Source organism: Megascapheus bottae, chromosome 1 (genome assembly GCF_031878675.1).
Source record: "Megascapheus bottae isolate mThoBot1 chromosome 1, mThoBot2.hap1, whole genome shotgun sequence".
In the NCBI taxonomy this organism is placed as follows: domain Eukaryota; kingdom Metazoa; phylum Chordata; class Mammalia; order Rodentia; family Geomyidae; genus Megascapheus; species Megascapheus bottae.
The window spans coordinates 24,458,689-24,481,980 of NC_143509.1; the positions used below are offsets into that span (position 1 = coordinate 24,458,689).

A 23,292-nucleotide genomic window follows, 5' to 3' on the forward strand; every position below is an offset into this window, starting at 1 on the left:
TTTAATTTAGCTAGCAATTCAAGTTTTTTTTTCCCCTAGTCCAACCCTCAGTCTCTTCCTGAAGGAAAAAAAAAATCAACCTTTTGAAGATAATAGTTGAATTTTATGTGAAGGGTTTGTATGTTTTCAACTGTTGTGGCAGGAATCAATACTGTCTTATAATGGCATTCCACTCAGGTCCCCATGTAAGGCAGTGGATGGGAGTTATTACAACTTGGGAGGGTCTGAGCTTCCCAAGTACTCAGCAGTTTCTGAAAAAGACACTTACAAGTGCCTGATAATTAATAATGACCTCATCCTGATCACCCCCTACAAAATCAGGGAGGCATCTGCCAGGGCTTTGGTTCTTGTGGTGAGGCTGGAAGGAGTGATTTCCCTAGCCTCTGAGGACACCCTGCTGATTTCCAGCTGTGTGTCCCAATGCAGATGCCTTTCCTGAGAAAATGTGTTTCTCTCTCCCCGCCCATGCACAGGGTTGTTGACATATCAAAACACAGGGAAAGGCCCAAGGCCTTGACCTAAATCAGACCCTTTTCCCAAGCTTGGTGAGTCTTGCTAGTGGCGACTCTGAGAGCAAGGTCTGTGCTTAATTGAACTCAACAAAGGGAGAAATGGGGCAAAGGAAGATAAGACACTAGCCTCGCCAGTTTTTGGTGGCATTTTCTTTATGTCAGCTTTTCTGGCTTACTTATACTCTAATAGAAGAGATTTTTTTGAGTGAGTCTCAGCTGTGCATTCTAGGTTGAAAACTATCTCCTGCTATTCTCACATTGGGTCTGATGTCATAGATAGTGGTTGCATGTAGTGCAGACTGGATAAACAATGTAAGAGACCAGACCTCTGCTCTTACCTGCCCTTTGCAGACAACCCTCACAGGCCAGAATGTTTTTGTTTTTTGTGGGTCATGGGGCTTGAACTCTGGGCCTGGGTGTTGTCCCTGAGCTCTTCAGCTCAAGGCTACTACTGCCCTACCCCTTGAACCACAGCGACACTTCTGGTTTTTTAGTGGTTAATTGGAGAAAAGTGTCTCACAGACTTGTGCAGGGCTGGCTTTGGACTTCAATCCTTACATCTCAGCCTCCTGAGTAGCTAGAATTATAGATTTTTTTTTAAATGTTAAACCCATATAAGTTTGGGAATGTGCTTCTAAAAGGTAAGTTACCTATAACTGACAGACTAACTTTTCATCTCAGGAAAGATATGGAAACAAAACTAAGGTGTTAAGAATATAAGCTGCAAGAAATGGGAAGAAGGGACTCAAATAGTATTTTTACATTATATTCAAACTAGGTATAATGATACAGTTAAATAAAGGCTTCTCAGAAAAAGAAGCAAAAATGACCAATAAGGGGCCAGGTGTTTGGCCTAGTGGTAGAGTGTTTGCCTAGCATGCACGAAGCCCTGGGTTCGATTCCTCGGTATCACATACATAGAAAAAAGCCAGAAGTGCTGCTATTGCTTAAAGGTTAGAGCTATAGCCTTAAGAAAGCCCAAGTACAGTATTTAGGCCCTGAGTTCAAGCCCTGGGACTGGCAAAAAAAAACATGACTAATAAACATATGAGGAAATGCCCTATCCCTGGCCAAAAGGGAAATTCAAGTCAAAACAAGACTGAGTTTCTATATTACTCCAGTAAGAACAGCCAGTACAAACAACCACAACAAATTATGGGGCTGGGAGAGGGGAGATGAGGAGAGGGAAAAGGAAACCTGTTATATACATTGCTGTTAAAGTGTAAACTAGTACAACCAACTCTTTAAAAATACTAAATATCGAACTATCCTATGATCAAACCACACCACTCTTAAGTATCTGCCTACAATGTCACAAGTAAAGATATGACAAAGACACCTGCACATCCCTGTTCTCTGCTGCACTATAGCTAAGTGATAGAAACAGTCCAGATGCCCTGCAACGGATGAGACGCTCAAGTGACTATGATGCGTACACACAATACAATTCTCATCTGTTGGATGAACCAATTATGCGAAATTGCTTGCAGTGTCTGTTCCAGTTTTTTGGGAAGCACTGGCAGAAGCACAGGCCTCCAGTGGACTCTTAAAAGTAACTTTTTCATCTGGGCATGGTGGCTCATGCCTGCAATCCTACTCCAGAGGCTAAGATCTGAGGATCACGGTTCAAAGCCAGCCCAGGGACATAAGTCCATGGGACTCCAATTAACCACTAGAAAACCAGAAGTGGCACTGTGGCTCAAGAGGCAGGGTAGTAGCCTTCAGCTGAAGAGCTTAGGGACAGTGCCCAGGCTCAGAGTTCAAGCCTTGCAACTAACCAAAAAAATAAATAAATAAATAAATAAAATAACCTCTTCCATGGCTGGGGGATGACTGACCGCGTCTACCCTGTGAGTTATCAGCAGAGTTCCTCTGATCAGTTGGCATTCCTCTCACTTTTGTCCCCATGATATTCTTTAGGATGAGTTTGGGGGATAGCCCTGACCCTCCTCACAGCGCCCTCTCAGGACATCTAGTGGAGGCTTCAAGGCTATATAGCTACGAAACTGGTTAACTGTAATAAAGAAATGTTCCTTTTGTCTTCTTATTCTGGGACCCCCTTATAGGTAATCTATTTATCTCAAGTTGCCTAGGCAGAATATTCATTTTCTCCCTCCGAGTCTTATTAAAGCCTGCAATAGAGGAACATGGAGCTGTGAGCTGTCAGCACATCCTGAGGAGTCTTTAAGTGCTCAGGAGGAATTCCAAACTACGATGTGTTCTACCTCTAGCAGCTTAGAGAAAGATGTATCAAAGAAATGAGATGATTCTGTTGGAAAAATGTAGTCAAGAGGATTCTTGCTTCAAGAGACCTCAGCTTCTGCAGCCTCCATGAGTCTGTAAAACTGTGCACTGAACAAAGTGAGCTGAAATGCACATCATTTTGTGAAATACCATCGTGAAATAATCCTTTCAGTAAAACAAGGTTAGGAATAACCAAGAAACTCAAGCCAACAAGAAATACAGATTAGATGCCATTTTAAAAAAGAGGGGGAGTGTGGCCTAGTGGTAGAGTGCTTGTCTAGCATGCATGAAACCTTGGGTTTGACTCCTTGATATCACATTAACAGAAAAAGCCAGAAGTGATGCTGTGGCTCAAGTGGTAGAGCTCTAGCCTTAAGAAAGCCCAAGGACATGTGTCAGGTGCGGTGGCTCACGCCTGAAATCCTCCTCAGGAGGCTGAGATCTGAGGATTGTGGTTCAAAGTCAGCCCTGGCACTAACGGCCATGAGACTTAACTCCAATTAATCACTAGAAAAGGGGAAGTGGGGCTGTGGCTCAAGGTGGTAGCCTTGAGCTAAAGAGCTCAGGGACAGTGCTCAGGCCTAGAGTTCAAGCTCCGTGATCCACAAAGAAGGAAAGGAAAGGAAAAGAAAGGAAAGGAAAAGAAAGGAAGAAAGAGCAAGAGTGAAAGGACAGTGCCTAGGCCCCAAGTTCAAGTCTGGGAGTGGGAGAGGGGATGGCTGTGAAGACATGGATGACAGAGACAGCCCACCCAGGTGGGCTTTGAAATTCCATCCCTTCATTCACATAAGGCCTCGAAATGCAACCAAGCAGGTACCTTGTTCTAGGGGGTTTATTGCATTACCAAATGAATGTCTATAACATTCTTTTAAAGTCTAGATTTTAAACTGTAGGAATTTCAGTCAAACTACTTCAAGGACATCTCTCCCTTGCCAGCCCAAAATCTAGGGGGCTTGGCAGACAAAGGCTCCCCCTTCTTGCTGCAGGGCAAGCAAATGAGGAGAAGAGGTCCTCGTGGGGTCCTCTGGCTGACTGGGTTCCTTATATCTGTGCCGACTATACAGTCTCCTGAAATACTATGTGATTTCTACAATGTGACAGTGACTGCTGGCCGAGCCCGTGGACTAGCCTGATCCTCGACAGTCAAACTCCACGTGGCCCATTGGCGCCCAGCTCTTTGCTCATTCCTGTTCATTCACTGAAATAAAGGTCCAGCAAGGAAGCATTCATTCTTTGCATGTATGCAAATAACATCAGGGCAGCTCTGTGCCTGACCGGATGGGCACCCCTCACACGTCACATTAGCTGGCCTACAGTTCATGTATGAGCCACTCAAAGGCCACTTCTCCACAGGAAGGCGAGTGAGCATGCCAGGTCTTGAAATGGGAGAATTACTCATGCTTAGTTGAGCATCTGTCCATGGAGGGGGGAAGTATCACTAGTGAAAACTTATTCTGATTTTCCTGTCTTCTTACTCTGCCCACTGAACTTGCTCAAGCTGCACTCCCTTGAGATCTCTGAACTTGCTCAAGCTGCACTCCCGCGAGATCTCTCATCCCAGAAAGAGTGAGCACACCATAGCAATAACCAGGCAGGTGATGGGAAACAGACTTTTCCTTATAGGTACTACACTCTTCCTGAACTTTGGCAGAGCCCTGATGCCAGGCATGGATTGAAACATTTACTGTGCATTAGCTTAATGAATCCTTCATATGATCATTATTCTATCTTATCAATGGGCAGAGGCCAAGAGAAACTTTCTTGTCCTCGAATGCAAAAGCAGCAAGTGGCAGCACTGGGATTGGAACCCAGGCAGCCTCTAACTGGAATGGCTCGTGTGTTTCACCTTCTTGGTGAAAGAGTCATGAAGTGCTAGGACTCTGATGTTCCGTAGCTCACCATTCATACATGGCGGCACCTCTATGTGAGGGGTCTAATTTAGATATTGGTAGAGGACAAGATGTTATGCAGCCACTTGTAGCGATGATGGTACCATAATTATACCCTATTGGAAATGCTAGTAAGAAATACAGGTAAGAGTTTCACTGAAAATCAGTTTCTCCAGAAAGTCTTCTGGCTTAAACAGAAAGTACAGACTAACCACGGTATCTGTCGACTACCATGAACAGGTAATGCAGGACGGCTGGCCAAGCGAACAGCAGACAAACTCCCAGTAACACACAAAGAAAAAGATGCACTCAGAAAAAGGCCCTAAAAAGGAACAAGGGAGTCCCAGTTTTTCTGTGATCAGGGAAGGCTCATGAAGGGAAATAAGGAAAACTGAGATTGGGACGAAGGTATCTGTTCAAGGAATCATTAAAATAAACCCTGGTGGCTCATACCTATAATCTTACTCAGGAGGCTAAGATCTGAGGATCACGGTTCAAAGCTATCCCAGGCAGGAAAGTCCATGAGACTCTTATCTTTAGTTAAGAACCAAAAAAGCCCAAATTGGAACTATGACTCAAGTGGTAGGGCATTAGAATTGAGCAAAAACAGCTCAGGGACAGCACCTAGGCCCTGAGCTCAAGCCCCAGGACCAGTGTGAAAAAGAATCTGGAGTTATGTTAGTACTCTACCACTTTGAGCCACAGCATCACTTTGAGTTTTCTGGTGGTTAATTAGAGATATGATCTCATGGACTTTCCTGGCTGGGCTGGCTTTGAACCACAATCCTCAGATCACAATGTCCTGAGTAGCTAGAATTACAGACATGAATCACTGGCACCTGCTTGCAGCTATCCTCTGAGCTAGTCTTCTGGCTCAGACTGGTCCTTCCTAAGCCTTCACACAGGGCCTGCAAATAGAGTTCTCACTTAATAGCTGGTGAATAACTGTCTACATGCAGAGGAACAAGGTCTCAATTCTGCTTCACCATTCCACAAGACCAATGAGCCCAACATCCCTCCAATTCCCAGTTACAGCCAATAGAAGCTTCTAGAAAACTCATATATATATTTTATTTTTTATTTACTTATTTATTTTTTGCCAGTCCTGGGCTTGAGCTCAGGGTCTGATCACTGTCCTTGGGCTTTCCTCAAGGCTAGTATTCTACCCTGAGCCACTACCCTGGTACTGAGGAACTGAACTGGGGTCTTCATGCATGCTAGGCAGGCACTCTTACCACTAGGCCAAACTCCTGGCCATAGAAAATTCATATTTTATATCTCAAGGCTTTGATTCCCAGGTGAGATTCTTAGCCAAGACATAGATGTTATTCAGATGATGGAATCAACCTCGTATATTATATTTTAGCCAGAGCCTGTTTTTGTTGACCGTTGTTATTGTATTGTAGGTTTTTGGATTTGTTTGGTGGTACAGGAGTTTGAATTCAGGGCCTCATGACTACTTAGCTGGTGCTCTGCCACTTAAGCCATGTCTCTATCTCATCGTGTCTCATATGAGACTCTCCAAAATAAATCAGTAAAATCAAAGCTCAAATGGTCTGGACATCAGCCTCTTAGAGCTAGGATTAAGGCATGAGCTCCTGGTGTCAGATTCAGAACAGGTTGCTTTATTACTGACAAGAGTTATGATGATCTGAAAATGTGGTGTCTTAAATATTTTTTTTTTTTTTGCCAGTCCTGGGCTTGAGCTCAGGGCCTGAGCACTGTCCTTGGACTTTCTCAAGGCTAGAGCTCTACCACTTGAGCCTCAGCACCACTTCTGGCTTTTTTTCTATGCATGTGGTACCGAGGAATCGAACCTGGGTGTTCATGCATGCTAGGCAAACACTTTAACCACTAGGCCAAACTCCCGGCTCCCTGTCTTAAATATTTTTATACAAGTCTATCAGAGAGGAGATTGCCGCCTCTGGGGTTAATTTGATCCATTCCTCTGACTTAAACATCTTTCAGAAGCTAAAGACAATGACACAAGCGTTGATCTCACTGCACAGCCTTCCTGTGGGGATGGCAATGTTGACTATTCTCAGTTCAAGATCATTTGGGGAAAAGTTACTAGGGACTTCAACTCAGCCAGTAAGAAGCTGTCGTGCACCTACGAGCCCACTGAGGGCTCCGGCAGGTGGATCATCATCTAAGGCTGCTCTGAGGCAAAAAAAAAATTAAAATAAAGCAAGGGCCCATCTGAGAAATAATAAATAGTAACAGAAATAAAAGGCATTGTGATAGAACATATTGAAGGTCAGGAGATCAAAACACACACACACACACACACACACACACACACACACACACACACACACACACACACACACACTTTTTTTGTCTTGTTGATCAGTTGTGGGACTTGAACTCTGGGCCTGGGTGCTGGCCCTGAGCTCTTCAGCTCAAAGCTACCCCCTACCACTTGAGTCATCGCACCACTTCCGGGTTTCTGGTGGTTAATTGGAAATGAGTCTCATGGACTTTCATGCTCAGGCTGGCTTTGAATTGTGATCCTCAGATCTGAGTAGCTAGGTTTACAGGCATGAGCTGCTGGTGGCTGGCTTTTACACACACACATTCTTGGGCACAATCAAACACTGTCATGACTCTTACCTCCAGGGTCTCATTCTTTCCCATCACACTGTGACACCGAGTAAAACAACTTGTCCTCTCCTTATTTCATTAGGACATTCATCATAATTGCCATTTGTAAACCAAGTAATAATGCACAGATACTTTATATGACAAGATTAAAAAATACAGAAATAATGGCGCTATTTGAGTCTTTCAGAGGCTAAGCTTTTTCAGCTATAGCATCCAAATTCACTAGCAGTCCTGACTTTGAGGTTAAATTGCTAAAAAAAAAATGCACAATAGAAATGTAAGGATTATTAAACGCAATTCTAGGACTAAAAAACACTGTCACTTTGGTTAATAGGGATAGAAGTTCTTAGGGACTCTGCTTATTTCCTCTCATTGGCCTTTTTCCCAGCACTTCTTTCCCTGTTTACAGGAAGTGAAGTTGTTGAAAGCAATCTAGGTATAGGTCATGAAAAAGAGCTGCAGACCACTCTTTAACACCAAACTCAGCCACAAGACCATCCTGTGTCTTAATTAGTGTCCCCTTTAGGGCACATTCCTCAACAGTCATCTGATTTCTCATTCTAGCCCGTAACTACTAGAGATAGTCTGTGAACATTTAGCTATGCTTCTCAGTTAAACAGCCTCAGCAAACGGCTTCTTTGGAATCTCCTCACATTTTCTTTAGCTGAATTGTGAATGTGTATGCTATAAAATTTCACTTTTGGCTAGAGATTTGCCATCTTTTCTGGATGACATCATTATCTATTTTCTGACAAACCTATTTATTACCTATGTTTGACCCATGGTGGAAAATATTTTTAAAAATATAGTTTGCTGTATACACAGTCATTTCTCTTTGTAAATAAAATATATTTTTAAAAGTTAAAAAAACCCCAGAACTTGTCCACATCTAGAATAAGAATCAAGAATACTTATAGTACCGAATATCACAGAAGAAGGCCTCTGTGAACTTCTCCAGCACTGACCTGAGTCACCTTCACTAAGTTTAATCAAGGTCACGGAACTTAGTTACAAACTGTACTTCATTACTGGCCCAGTCCAGAATCTGCTCTACACCACTTAGTTGGACAGAGGCCACATTCATGTAAGAATACAGATACTGATTAGAACTTAGCAAACCCATGTGGCTCCCTGCAAACAGCAAAGAACTAACTTACAGATGTCTTCAGAACACTTTGGCAGGGGAGGTGACCTGTGAGATCGCCAAAGGGAAAGGCACTGACCACCCAGGTCTGAAAGGATGCAAAATGGAGATGTCACATCATCAAGACCTCTTCTTCTGTTGAGAAGCTGGATCCCCCTACACTGTCACCCCCAGCAGGGGACAGACAGGTAGACCCCATTTTATGCCAGCCCAGACCCTAGGTGCTTTGTGGGTACAGGCATGAACTCCCAGCACTTAGCTGCTTAGAAATCTTTCACTTCAGGTAGAAAACTACAGGAGTGCAGGCCAGGTAAGGAAGACAGAAAAGTACACTGAGACCACACCTTAGAGATTGAGCTCTGCAGTTGGGTTCCTGAACTTGAACCCTAATTGATTGTCAAGCGGTGTGACTACTTTAGCCAGGTACTGACCTCTCCTGGATGCAGCTGCCCTATCTTTAGAGTTATTATTTAGAGAATTAAATGAGACACTTCAACTAACAGGCTGCACTGCTTCATACTTACTAGAAATCACTAATCTAGTAAATTTGAGTAAATGTATCAAGCTCAGGAGGCTGAGATCTGAACACTGTAGTTCAAAGCCTGCTCAGACCGACACATCTAAGTGAATCTTATCTTCCATTTACTACTAAATATACTGGATGTGGAGGTGTTGCTTTAGTGGTAGAGTGCCAGCCTTCAGTGAAAAAGCTAAGCAAGAACTTAGTGAGGCCCGACCCTGAAAACAAATAAAAGGTGTGGGGTCAGGAGGCCTAAAATGGTGTGGGACTAGCATGGCATAAGCCGGGTGAGTGATGGGAGGTGACAGTAGGAGAAAGGTACAGGTGCCTGACCATCTCCTCTGGGTCTCGGAGATGAGGGCAACTCGTGCAGATGTGTGTGGTTGTGTCCTCACCTCCTCACTGCACCTGGCCAGGAGCTGAGCCTGGGAAGGTTTCTGCCCCCTCAGTACCCACAACTCTGCTACCATCTGTGAATCTCAGTGCATCGGCCAGCACAGGAGGGCTGCAGACTTCCCACACAAGGCCCGTGCACCACCCTGGCCACACTGCATTTCTAAGTATAGTGGGTGGTAGTCACATGTCTATACACGTGTTAACAGCAACAGGATAGATTCAAGGGAGATCTCAAATAGTGTAATTCCTTAGAAAGGCAAAGTCAAAGTTGAGCAAAATATGCTAGGAATCTGGTACACCAGGAATCTGGTGGGGTGGGGTCAGGGAGAAAGGGATAAAGAGGAGAGAGGGAGAAGAGTCAAGAGTCTAGTGTGTATACCACAGAATGAAGGGGAGGAATGGGTGAGAATGTTGATAGTTCTGTCACTGATCAAGATATAATGTGTTCATAAACTGCTTTGTTAAATAGGGGAAAAAAATCACAAACAAGTCATGTTAGCACATAACCAGATGATGATTACAAGTTATGAAGAATATGATCTCCAAGAAGTGAATCTGTTCCTCTTGAACTTGGACTTCTTAGCTTCCTTAACTGTAAGAAATAACTCGCTTTGTTTTTCAAGCTACTCAACCCATGGAATTTTACCTTAAGAGCTAGAGCTAATGGAGACCCTTGCATTTATTCTTTAATTACATTATCATTTCAGAAAAAGAACCGTATTTAATCTTATACTGGACAGTACTTTGGCTTTACCCTTCTGCTACTCAAGGAAGCCTGTGCTTCGCCAGGCGGAGGAGGCGGCCTGGGAGGTGTGCTAACATCCTAGACAGGGGCTTGAGCCAAGGTCTGAAAGATCCTTATGGTTAAGGGCTTGGCCTGACAGAGGACAGCAGGCCGCTGCTCGAGAGTGGGGGACAGACAGGCTCTGGGCACAAAGAATGTGTGGGAAAGGACTCTGAGGTGCTATTCTCAGTGTTTAGGAGAGAATCAGTGGTCAGGCTCTGCTTTCTGCCTTCCCATGGTAGTCTAGTAAACACTTGTATTGCATCTCTCCACTTCTGAGTCATTGATTCATACATAAACTCACCCACTCTGCCGATACTACTGAGGCACTTGTATGTGTAAGACACTGGTGTGAGCACTAGAAACACTGGGGAACAGGAGAGAGAAGACCTGGTGTCTCCTGGGGGCATAAGTGTAAACTTGAGTGGGTGGGGCGGTAGGAACATCAAACACAGGACGTGTTTGATGGTCGTCAGACCCACTTCACAGTGATAAAGTAGGGAAGGGCGGCAGAACATTCTTGAGGGTAGGGAGGGAAGCTGAGACCTCCCACAAGAGAAATAGATGATGGACACTTGGAGGGGTGCAGGCCCCTCACCCACAATCCAGATGTGACCCCATCATCATCACCATCAGTGTGAGAAAAAGCCTTTTTTTTCTATCAAAGCAGCTGGCTTCCTTTCTCCTACTCTTTCCACAGTGGTCTTCCTGAAGGGCTCCTGCTTTGGCCAGGTGGTTTGGCTATCGTTAATTATGTGTCAGTTGTTACCTCCTTTGTTTCCTGAGCTCTTTAGGATACACTGTTAGAAGCTCCTTGAATTTTAGTTGGATCCTGTTAAATCAGCCACATGTGCAGACTGTGAAGCTGCGCTCAGCCCAGGGAGCAGAGGGGCAGGGCCTGCTGGGCAAGGGAGAAAAGGGAGCAGCCTGCCAGATGTGTGGCTCATGGAGCAGTCACAGTGAAGGTTGCCTTTTCGGCTGACATCCTTATTCCTAGGCGACCCCTAACATCCCCAGCTACTTTTAACAGTGGACACCCTCATTCAGGTGTCACCTCCCTGAGTCTGGCCCGGGGGACCGGTGCCCCAGTGGCCCGAGGAGTGCGGCCAGAGTTAAGGAGTGGGTACCGGGGGTGGGCTGGGCCCATCCTCACCTCCTCCAGCCGCCTTCGCTGCTCCTTCTGCTCCTCAATACGCTTCTGGCGCTCGGCCAGCAGCTGCCGCTTGTGCTCCTCGTTCTCCCGCTGCTGCTGCTCCAGCTGCTGGCGCCGCAGCGCTTCTGAGCGCTCTTTGTTGGCCAGCTGCAGCCTCAGGAAGTCCCTCCGCAGGGTCGACTCCCCTGGCAGGTTCAGAATGGAGCTGCGGCAGGAAAGAGCCATCAGCGTCATGGCTGAATCCTGGCGAGGCCACATGAGCAAAGTCCTTCACCCAGTCCCCCAAAGAAACAGTGTAACCACTCCTGGGGCACAGTGTTCTCACACTCCTCCTGCAGGAGCCCTCACACCACACCCTGCAGCTGAGGACCTAAGTCAGAGAGGAGAAACCATTCCAGTCAAGGTCATGCTCCAGGCATCAAGGTCAAGCAGCCCTAGGGTCAGAACCCAAGCAATTCAGGGACCACAGCCAGAGCACGGATCCCTAGGTTCTGTTGAAGTTTCTCTCTCTCCCTCGCTCGCCCCCCACCCCTCCCCACATACACACATACCCCTGTCTTACTTAGTCTATATATGAGTGTGTCCTGGTTACCACCCTTGAGCTGTCACCACCTTTCTAAAATGAAATTATCCTTGTCCTTTTTACACGTTCTGGGAGTTCCTGAGGATTAATTAGGTATGTCCATAAAAACAAAACTTGGTACATTATGATCGCTGACAAGTTAGAATTGAAGCTGGCCCATTTACTCGTTGACCTCAGCCGTGCATTTTAGCCAAGTGCTGGAAAGACAAAGGCCCTTGATTCTCTGGAGAGCAGTCAGATGACTGACTTGGCCATCTGAAGAAGTGACCAAAGAACAACAGGGAACCATTGGTGGGGTCCTTCATTCCAGAGATGTCCACTGACAACAAATGACGAAACTAAAGTGGGGGTGGCAGACATGGTACTTATCAGACGGAAGGAAAGAATCTCCCTTGTCTTTGACCTTGAGAAATCACATAGCAGGTGAAGAGACTAGAACCAATGGCCTCCCCTAAGCCAAGCCCCACCTTCGTCTGCTAGTTTAGCAAGAATCCAGCTTGCTAGGGATGAGTTCGCTCAAAGAGAGACCATGTGGCCTCTGGTTCATTCATGGGGGAGATGCTAACAATAGGTGGACTGGGGTCCTTTAGTGGTATTCGTGTTCACTCCTTGGATGGCTGCAGAATGGAGACCCGGGAGTCCAGGCAGGCGCCTGTCTGTGTTCTCCAATAAATCTTCTCTTTCACCATGTGTGGCCCATGGTCTGTATGCAAGTCTTGGGCAAGAAATCCTGCCATTGTGAACATGCCAGCCTTAATTATTTATAAACACAGATGGGAAGACAGTTGGAATCAAAGTCAAGCAGGCCCTTGATTCTGGGGTCTGATTCTGACAGCAGGAATGACATTTAATCTGGAGGGATTATGGGGCTTGAACTTTGGGCTTGGGTGCTATCACCTTACCCCTTGAGCCACAGCACCACTTCTGGTTTTCCATTGGTTAACTGGAGATAAGAGTCTCACTGACTGTAGTGCCCAGGCTGGCTTTGAACCGAGATCCTGAGTTTTCAGACTCCTCAGTAGCTAGGATTACAGGCGTGAGCCACTGGACCCAGCCTGGCATTTAATTTTCTATTTGGAGGTTCACCTCTAGAGGATAATTTCATTTCTTGGAAATCATTTCCCCCTAGATTGGCCTGTTCATGAAATCTTATGACACGGGACAAGGGTGGTAACATCTGATAAGGTTTCTCAGAGGGATAACGGAAAAAGTGAGGACTTCAAGTCTGAAATATCTGTTAGGTCTTTGACAACTTGCAGTTTTAAGAACTTTTAGTCCCGAGTGACCCAGATACTTAGGTGTTACAGCTGTGAGAAGCCAGGATTCAAATGGAGACCATAAATCTTGAGGACAAGATAAAGAATAAGCTCATTTCCCTGTTTCCCTGAGAGTCTGCCCAGGGAAACTCCTGAATTAATGAACATGTTTGTGAGCAGTAAATTAAGTAGGATCACCATGGTGGATTCTTAAAGATGAGCATATAAATCAAAAGGAAAGTGACTTTCATCCAAGCGTGACTGCGAATGTGGAAGGATGAGGCTTGGCTTTCCAGGCCGTACCTGGGCTCTCCTGAGTCGTTTTCCTCCTCTTCCTCCTCACTTCCGCTGTACTCATACTCTGTCTCATCTGCAGAGAGAGGCACAGGACATTAGTGCACCGGATGTGGACATGACCAGGGACCCAGTCTCCTTTCCCACACACCTGTGGCCCTTGAAGGAGGTCAGTGGCAGTGGTCCTATGAGATAACCTCACCCCGAGACACGGCAGCCACCCTCACTTTCTGTTTGTGGTGAAGCTGGCGACAAGCTCCTGTGCCATTAGCTGCAGAAAAACACAGCTTGTGCAACAGTGTGCAGCCCAAGGACAGTAAATACTCAAGGATAGTAAAGGAACACTGGTTTACATATTTACTAGACTATACTACTATTCATTCTTTGTAATATAATTTATATATGGAAACCATGTTATCTCATTAATCCTCTAATGGAAATAAAGATATTCAGCTGACAAGAAGATAATGCTACGGCCAATACCAGCGCATTAATAAAGGTCCGACCAGGCCCTGGGTTAAGGATTCAATCCAGAACTCTTCCAACCTGAAAACCAGGCTTCCTTCTCACCCATTTAAACCAATGGCCTACACTAAGCCCATGAAAACAGGGATGAGAAATGAGGAAGACACAGCTGTTTGCACTGCTTAGAATGGAGGAAGGGACAGAAGTCCTGAGGAATAAAAGGGTTGGGTTCTGAAAGGTCAGTGGCCCCCAGGCAGGGAGGAGGCAGAAGAGAAAGTGCTGGAAAAGGGCATGGCAGACAACATGCCCAAGTGAGGAAGGGGTCACGAATGGAGGAGGGCTTTCTGTGGATAGGGAGGAGCCTTTCTGTGAAGGCAGATGTGACATGGCTGTTCACCTGCTCATGATTCTGGGCTAGTGATGGTAACTTGATGACCAATTCCTCAAAAGGAGCTGAAACTGAAATTTGGATATGTCACCACCAGGAGGCAGTGGTAGACCCTCACATAGGCTAAAAGGCTTGCTTACTGTTTGGCGATTAAAGAGATAATGAAAGAATCCAAAGTGAGATGAGTTCAAGTGTGCCTTTTTTTTTTTTTAAATCACAGTTTATTTTCCTATCTGTAGATCAATGTGTACTTTTCAAGCTTCTGATTTCTTTAGTGGTATTGGGGTTTCAACTCAGGGCTTTGTACAAGAGTTCTACATTTTAAGCCATACTTGGCCCTTTTTGCCTTAGCTTTTTTTTTTTTTTTTTTTTTTTTTGCCAGTCCTGGGGTTTGAACTCAGGGCCTGGGCACTGTCCTTGGGTTTTCTCAAGGCTAGAGCTCTACCACTTGAGCCACAGCACTACTTCTGCCTTTTTCTGTGATTGTGGTACTGAGGAATTGAACCCAGGACTTCGTGCATGATAGGCAAGCACTTTAACACTAGGCTGCATTCTTGGCCCTGCCTTAGTTTTATTTTTCAGGTAAGGTCTCACACTTTTGCCAAGGTGAGCATAAGACCATGATCCTCCCATTTCTGTCACCACGTAGGTGGGATTATAGGCATGTGTCACCGTGCCTAGTCAAGCTATGTTTTGTGTGTGTGTGCGTGTGTGTGTGTGTCCATCAAGGGCTTAAACTCTGTCCTTGAATTTTTTTTGCTCAAGACTAGTGCTCTACCACTTGTATCACAATTCCATTTCCAAAGGCTACTTTTTTTTTTCCGCCAGTTCAAGGGCTTGAACTCAGGGCCTGGGCACTGTCCTTGAGCTTTTTCAAGGCTAGAGCTCTACCCCTGGAGCCACAGCATCATTTCTGGCTTTTCTGTATGTTTTATACCAAGGAATTGAACCCAGGGCTTCATGCATGCTAGGCAAGCATTCTACTACTAAGGCTCACTCCCAGTTCCAGGATAGTTATTTTTTTAAAATATGATTTCAACAAAATCTACAGAACTTAAAGTGTCTTCCTATTCTACACTGTAAGTTTAATATTCCAAACTTCCCTGAAATGGATAAACATAGTTCAAAGTAAGATGAAGCAATTGTATCTAATAAAGGAAATTATACTAAAGGAAAGGAGCACATAATTATTCTAATTATCTCTATTCTCTAAGGTAAAAACCTTCATTTATCAAGCTTCTCAATTTTAATACTTCACCAGAATTTGGTGTGATTGCTTTTCTATTACTGGATTAAATTAGAACATGCCAACATATCGTAAAGAAAAATCTCAGGCTGGAAAAAAAAGCATAAAGTAATGTAAAGTAAAATTCCTGGTTAGTCCAAAAGCTGATCATTGAGAAAGCTAGTGAGTGAAAAAAGAGAGGCAGCAAATTAAGTCATGTGGTGAAGTGAATAAATGCAATGAGATCTCATTTGATCCCTCCTGGTTGGCAGGTGAAATTGAGGACAAAACTAAGCTTTCAGTGAACCTAACCCTAAGCAGAATTTGATTCCGTGTTATAGTACAACTCTCGAGTAGACATATTTCCAGGGATCTTACTTTCTACAAAGAATGAACATCTCAAAATAGTCTTATCTTTATGATATGGTGAGTTCTCAGTTACAGCCATCAAGTTTTCTCATTCTTATTCATGGACCCTGAGTGCTCAGAAGCGATTTCTGAATAGTATCAAAAAATTAAGTCAGTGAAGAATTATCGACATAGAGAAGCGAGTTGGGTAGCAGTGGCATGCACATGTAATCCTAGCTACCCAGGGGCTGAGCTCTGAGAGTTCTATTCCAACCCAAGTTCCAGTGAAAGACTGTGATACTCCTATTGTAATTAGGAGGCCACCCACCTCCAAATGCTCAGGGACAGTGCTCAGACCTTGAGTTCAAGCCCCAGGAAAAAAAATAAAAAGAAAACATGAATGTAGAGAGAGCAACTTGCATCCTGTACTGTCTATCACGTGGAGGAACGGGGGGGGGGGTGAAGAGGGACGTGAGGAACAGCACATTGGCACATCCTTCCTCTGCCTCAGTCTGTGGTCTGCTACTCGCTACTCCCTACTCCCTACCCTCAGCCCGCCTCCCAGCTCCTGGCTGCCTCTCCTACATGCCCCTTCATCAGCCAGTCTTCACCCTCCTCCTTACCTATCTCCTGGCTTGCTGCTCAGTTGGCCACAAAACCTGCTCAGATCCTGGGGTGCAGGGGAACAAGTATTCAAACTAGTCTCAGAGCCCCAAGTCTCAACTCATCCTTTCCAATGATTCAGTAATTGGTGGAAGAGAAAGTGTTGCAGTTATGAAATAAAGAAGTATACTCAGTGAGCTTCAGGTCAAAATCTGACGTTCAGTAGAATATGGTAAACCTGGCCAGCTGCTGCTGCTGCTGCTGCTGCTGCTGGTGGTGGTGGTGGTGTGTGTATGTGTGCTGGTACTGGTGCTTCAACTCAGAACTCATGCTCTTTTTTAGCTTTTTCTCTCAAGGCCAGTGCTCTACCCCTTGAGGTACACTTCCATTTTTGGCCTTTTGCTGGTTAATTAGAAATAAGAGTTGCACAGTCTTTCCTCCTCAGGCTGATTTCACACCATGATCCTAAGATCTCAGCCTCTTGAGTAGCTAGGATTATAGGCCTGACCCACTAGTACCCAGCCCTATGGACGTTTTATATCTCTGCAACTAAAAGTAAACACAGTGTGACTTTTCACCAATTGAACCAAGACCGAGTCCCTCACTTTTAACTACTGAAAGCAGTACAGATAACTCAGGCAATGCCTCAGCCCTACATGGCGTCTCTTGGCTGAAACACCAGCAAGCACCTAACCTTTTTCTCCTCTCTTCTTCTTTGTTCTGTCGATGTGATCCTTGAGTTGAATGCGGACTTGTCTCTCATTAGGTTGGTCGCGGATGAATGGGTGTTTCATCAACTGTTCTGTTGCTGGTCGCTGGCTGTGATTCTTTACCAGGCAACTCTCAATAAATGACTGGAATTTCTTAGACCTGCCCAACAAAAGAGATGAATCCATGGATAAAATAACAATAGAAAGGAAAGCAAATACATTTTTGGATTTTTTTTTAAATGTCAGTACATCTGTCAGCCTGGAATCAGCCAATTACTAAAGGGTTGCAGTGAAGGTCAAAGGCACCACTGAGATACTATGGGGTAGATATCAGACACATGGGAGTTTGGTGGTTGTGTGTGGGGCCTACGTGCTATCTTTGAGCTTGTGCTCTACCACTCGAGCCATAGCTCCACTTTTGGCTTTTTGCTTGTGAACTGGTGATAACACAGACTTTCCTTCCTGGGGTGGCTTAGAACCATGATGTTAAGATCTCAGCCTCCTGACTAGCCAGGAGAGAACATTTTCTCTTAGTACATACACAACTTTTCACGGAAGATCTAAAGATATCGGCAAAGAAAAAAGCCCTCTTTGGAAACTGTCTCTGGAAAGGGTTGTGAGAATGAGAAAACTAGGGTTGGGTCTTAAAGAACTAGAAGATAAGCTGTCCAGAGAAAGGACGGGTAAGGGAAGAAAGTCACCAATGAAACCCTGGAAGCTGGGAGGAGACTTAGTGCTGGGGCCACAGAGAGGAAGTGCTGCCTGCCTGGGACAGTTAAATCCTATCATGTGAAGAACTAGCCTCATGCCAGACATGCATGGGGCAGGGAGCCTTGGAAAGGTGCCCGCCATTACGAGTGCAAGGCCAGAAGGGGGTAGAAATTATGATGGACTTTGACCATGATTCACGAGTTAAGCACGCGTGTTCTTGCTGGAACTTATAGGGAATTACTCAAAGAGTCATAAACAATTAAGGCCACGACTCTGCAGCATGCCAAGGCACTTCATAGACAGCTCAGCAGCTCCTTAGACCTCAGCACACCCCTTGTCACCAGCCCCAAGGAGGTGGCATGGGTCCTGGCTCTCTCTTGCCCTCTTGTGGCATACTGTGGATTCCATGTATAAAGTTTTACACACACACACACACACACACACACACACACACACACACACCCACCCACGCACGCACGCACGCACACACGCTCTTCTAGCCTAAGAAGCGTTTTTACCACCTAAAACATATTTTGGACCATGTTTTTCAACATTCAAATGCGACAGGCCACACATACGTCTCGTTCCCTATTTCTGCTTAAAGGAGTTTCTTACTTCATTCCATGTTTCTCAAGAACTGTCCTGTTGCAGCTTTTTTTCTCCCTAAGTTTCTACATATGTTTAAACTTCTAAATTTTTTTTTTTGGTTGGTCATGGGGCTTGAACTCTGGGCCTGGGCACTGTCCCTGAACTTGTCAACTCACGGACTTTAGTGCCCGGGCTAGCTTTGAACCATGATCCTCAGATCTCGGCCTCCCGAGTAGCTAGGATTACAGCCATGAGCCACCACACCCAACTTAAATTATTTTTATTTATTGATTTTTTTTTTACCAGTCCTAGGCTTGGACTCAGGGCCTGAGCACTGTCCTTGGGGTCTTCTTCTCAAGTTTAGAGCTCTACCACTTGACCTTCAGCACCATTTCTGGCTTTTTCTATGTATGTGGTACCAAGGAATCGAACCTGGGTTTTTGTGCATGCTAGGCAAGCACTCTACCACTAGGCTAAACACCCGGCCCTTAAATTATTTTTAAACTATACTTATTTCAATTTATTATCTGTACAACTAACAACATTACAATTCAATATATCCATCTACAAGTATGATATATGATCAATGTTTTAGAATAAGAATATGAGGAATATTCTATGCTTAGAGTTATTCCAGGATGAATAAACACTGGTCACGCTTTGGGCCAGAGACAGGGACAAGGGGCTAAGCACTGTCCACCTGCCTAGTCAGTCCTTCTGCTTCTGACTCCGAGGCTTCTCCTTGGCAGTTTCTCAGTACTCTGGGCAAAGCCCACGTCACCTTTGTATCTTACACAAAGCCCCTGCTATGTGGCTGGATGGACACACAGACAGAAATGCTGCACAAGAATGCAGATATGAGATCTGTGCTTATGATGGACAGAGAGGGAAGTATGAGGGGTGATATCATTTATGTGTTTAAATCAAATAAATCTGTAAGGGCATAAACATAATTATCTTCTAAGCAGAGACCATGCAAAAACAAAACAAAACAGATTCTCCCAAGGAATACACTGGAAAGGAGAAGGGTATGCTGAATAAATAGTAGAAAAAATACAATAGCTTCTCTCAAGAAGCTGGGTAGGAAAATCAGTGTTAAAAATAAAGATAGAGGGAGAACAACATGGGAAGGGGTAATCATGTTGAAGAAGTCATGTACTCACTACTTTACGAGCGTAAATGTAACCCCTCTATATATCACCCTGACAATAAAATTTAAAAAAAAGATGCAACAATAAATTAAGACTGAAAGCTATTAAATATTCACAGAGAATGCAAATTACAGTTGTCTTTCTTGCTGGCAACTGGAAGTGTTGGCTGTATATGAATTGCTCCTCTATTAATTAGACTGTGATAAATAAAAGAATTCACATCCAATCTAAAAGAATGCCACCCAACCTTAATAAATGGCATACTCCATTCCTCAACATTCACATGAAAAATTTAAAGACAGAGAAATTTCTAGGCCTACAGGACAAAACAGTGTCTATAGATTTTTTTTTTTTTAAATGAAAGCAGCTGTCAGACTCCTTTTCCCAGAGCCTTCCTGAAGGAAGAAAACCAGGCTAGGAGGGGAGAGGGGGAGAGGGTGAGGGAGAGAGAGAAGGAGAGGGAAAAGGAGAGGGGGAAAGCAGGAGGAGAAGAGGAGAAGGAGAGGGAGGGAGGGAGAGAGAGGGAGGAGGGAGAGAGAGAGGGAGGGAGAGGGAGGGAGAGGGAGGGAGAGAGGAGGAGGGAGAGAGAGGGAGGAGGGAGAGGGAGGGAGGGAGAGGGAGGGAGGGAGAGGGAGGGAGAGGGAGGAAGAGGGAGGGGAAGGGGGAGAGAGAGAGAGAGAGAGAGGGGGGGGGAGAGAGGGGGAGGGGGGGGGGAGAATTCACTGGGCCTGAATAATGGGCCAGATTTGTAATAATACTTCAGTGCTGGGGTCGTACTCCACATGTAACTTATGGGGCATTGTTGGGAGGCAAAATAATGCTTTCTTAAAATTCATCCTTAAAAAAAAAGAAAGAAAAGAGAGAAAGAGAAGGATTCATTGTCTCTTATTCTGGTGTGAGCAAAGAATCAATATGCTTAATTGCACGTTTAATTGTAAGTGAAAATAGTTTCCCTAGGTTGACTATTTCCTGTTGGCTGAGTGTTCTAATGGGTTTAAGGTGCATTTAGGTAACTTCGGCGTTTGAATCTGCTGCTGCTTACTTGGCTCCTCCCTTATAAACCCAAAACCTCAGTGAGTAATACCAGCGCCCTAGGGTGGGGCTAGAGGTGAATGCTAATGAGCGCTGCCCACTCGGAGGCCTGAGTTCCACCAGGGGCAGGGCTGAGCGCCAAGCCTTCCCAAGGCTATCCCGTGTGCACATCCAATTAAATGTGGGAAATTCGAAATGCACGAAACAATTGGGCTAAATGAGCCAATGATCCTCACATTTCCTAAAGGCGATCTAACCTATAAAATATGCAGTGGCCCTGTCCTGTTTCTTAGAATTATCCTTTTCTTTCTACTTTGGGCTCCATTCTTAACTGTGTGGCTGCAGGCACATTCAACTCCTCTGTGCCTGTTTCTTTGACTGCAGTTGGGGATATTATTAGTACCTGTCTCAAAGCCTGTTGTGATGATTAAAGAGTTAATTAATGTAAAATAAAAAAAAAACCACTTAGGACAAGGCCTGCTGTCATGGGGTTATCGTTCTTACCGATGGCAACTTCCCAGCACCCTCCTACATCATCAGACTCCAGCCTCAAACGTCTGCTTTTAGGACCTAAGCATGGACATGTGGTGTTCTTGACTTCTCTGCTTATGCTTTTCCTGTGTCGTTGACGGCACAGCTATGTCTTGAGAAATGATCTCATCATGATGTGACCACTCCAGAGCAAGTCTGTGCATGCTGAGATGGCTCACAGTGTGGCAGCACCACTGTCCTACCTGTGGTTAGATGTTTCCCTGACACACACACATGTGGGACTGCTCACTACACTCTCTGGTGGACAGTAGGCAGGTTGGAAGGGTTTTCTATTTGCTTTGTTGTTGGTTGGCTGTGCTGACAAGAGACGGTGAAGCACCTTTGGTCTCTTTGAGGACCCCGACCATGCACCCAGAGACCCCATCTTCTTAAGGCTGAGCTGCCTGAGATACTTGGAGACACTTGAACTTGTGACTCCCTGAGCACTGGTCTCACTTGTCCCCACAGTGAGGGAAGGAAGGAAGAGCCAGGCCTCATTCCTGGTGATGGCTTTGCCTTTCCTTCCTGTGACGTAAAGGCACAGAGAAAGAACTCTTTATTAAGTTCCTCCAGTGTGCAGCATGCAGTAGTGTAGGAAGAGTTCCAGGTCCTACCTCCATCACCATGGTGGCCGGCTTTAGAAATGTGTTCATCTAAACCTTGGGAAGGGTGCACTTGACCGTAGCTACTGGGAATAAAGCAACATTTTGGAATTGGTTTCTTTTGGCCGTGGATGTGTGCTGGGGTGTGTGTGGTCCCCTCTTCTTTATAATCATGAGAGAAATATAAACTCTCATTTCCTCCCAGCCATTAGAGCCTATGAAAGCAAACCCTAGCTTATTTCAGATCACTTTGGACCTGGTATTCTAAGATAAACTACTTCAATATTTTCCCTTAAAAACGGCAATTCTCTTTCAGAGAGATGGAGCCAGGTCCCATCAAGTATCCGTGTTCATAGGTCACACAGCCCACATTACTGTCTCGAAGCTAACTAAGCAGTACTAGTGCATGACAACGGCTGTGTCCCCACTTGCTGTCACACTGTCGCCTTGCTCTGTGGGCACTGTGGGAGTGGGTCAGGAAAGGGGTTTAGTAGGTGACATGAGCAGAGACTGGTCTGGTCCCTATTTCTGGACATCTTCAGCTTCCTCCAGGAACATCAAAAACAATTCTTAGCTGGTTGCTGTTAGCTCACACTTATTTATAATCCTAGCCACTCAGGGAGACTCAGATCCTAGGATCACTGTTCAAAGCCAGCCATGCAAAAAAGAAAAAATCTTTGAGACTCTTACCTACAATTAATCAGCAAAAAATCAGAAGTGGAACTGTGGATCAAGTGGTAGGGCACGAGACTTGAGCAAAAATGCTAAGCTGGAGTACAAGGGCCTGATTTCAAGCCCCAGTACTGGTACCCCTCCTCCCTCCAAAAAAAAAAAAAATCCAATTGCTGTCCAGATTTAATGCAGAAAACCCAGCCTCTATTTCTCCAAAACTCTGCATGACTCAAGCAAGGGCTGGGCTGGGCTGTTTAGAAAGCTGGCAGTGGTGCAGGGCTGTCCAGCCACTCTGCTGGGGGATCCGCTCTTTTTTTTCCTTCCTTCCTTCCTTCCATCTTTCTTTCTCTTTCTTTCTGTCGGTCATGGGGCTTCAACTCTGGGCCTGGGGGCTGTTCCTGAGCTCTTCAGCTCAAGGCTAGCACTCTACCATTAGAGCCACAGTGCCACTTTGCTGGGGTGCTCTGAGGGGGTGGGGCCAGTGCCAGCTGGGGCAAGTGGCCAATCCCAGGGGAGTGCCATGTGGACCCTTGCAAAAAAGACCAGACGTCCAAATGTGGCTGTGGGGCAGCTGTGATAAATTCGTGAGGAATGCATGCCCAAATAAAGTGCCTCTGGAGATTGTCTCATCCTGCACTGTGGACAGACTCCACCTGTCTGCTCTGGAGTGGGGAAGGGGGGATGAGGGGGGCCAGGGGCCAGGAGTCAAGTCCACCTTTTATAGCAGGCTCCCTGGGAGGCGGGCCATAAGGACAAGCAGAGTCCTCACAGACAGGTTGCTTTGCAGTGTCTCTCTCAGTTTCAGGGGAGGAAACAGGCTGATCCAGAGCAGAGGGAAGAGTCTTAGAGACAGGGGTGGGAGTGTGTGTGTGTGTGTGGGGGGGGGG

At 45.3% G+C, this 23,292-nt stretch overlaps 1 protein-coding gene across 5 annotated transcripts in view; it reads right to left on the reverse strand.

The window, feature by feature from the left end:
• The window catches only part of Tnik (TRAF2 and NCK interacting kinase), a 374,276-nt gene that overhangs the window by 71,072 nt on the left and 279,912 nt on the right, over positions 1–23,292 (reverse strand). For all 5 annotated transcript variants that reach the window (XM_090338732.1, XM_090338726.1, XM_090338731.1 and 2 more), the window contains 3 exons: positions 17,103–17,278; positions 13,389–13,455; positions 11,247–11,451 (listed from right to left, as the gene is read on the reverse strand). In XM_090338732.1, coding sequence (XP_090194858.1) covers positions 11,247–11,451; positions 13,389–13,455; positions 17,103–17,278 — 448 coding nt within the window. The remainder of the gene's footprint in view (positions 1–11,246; positions 11,452–13,388; positions 13,456–17,102; positions 17,279–23,292) is intronic.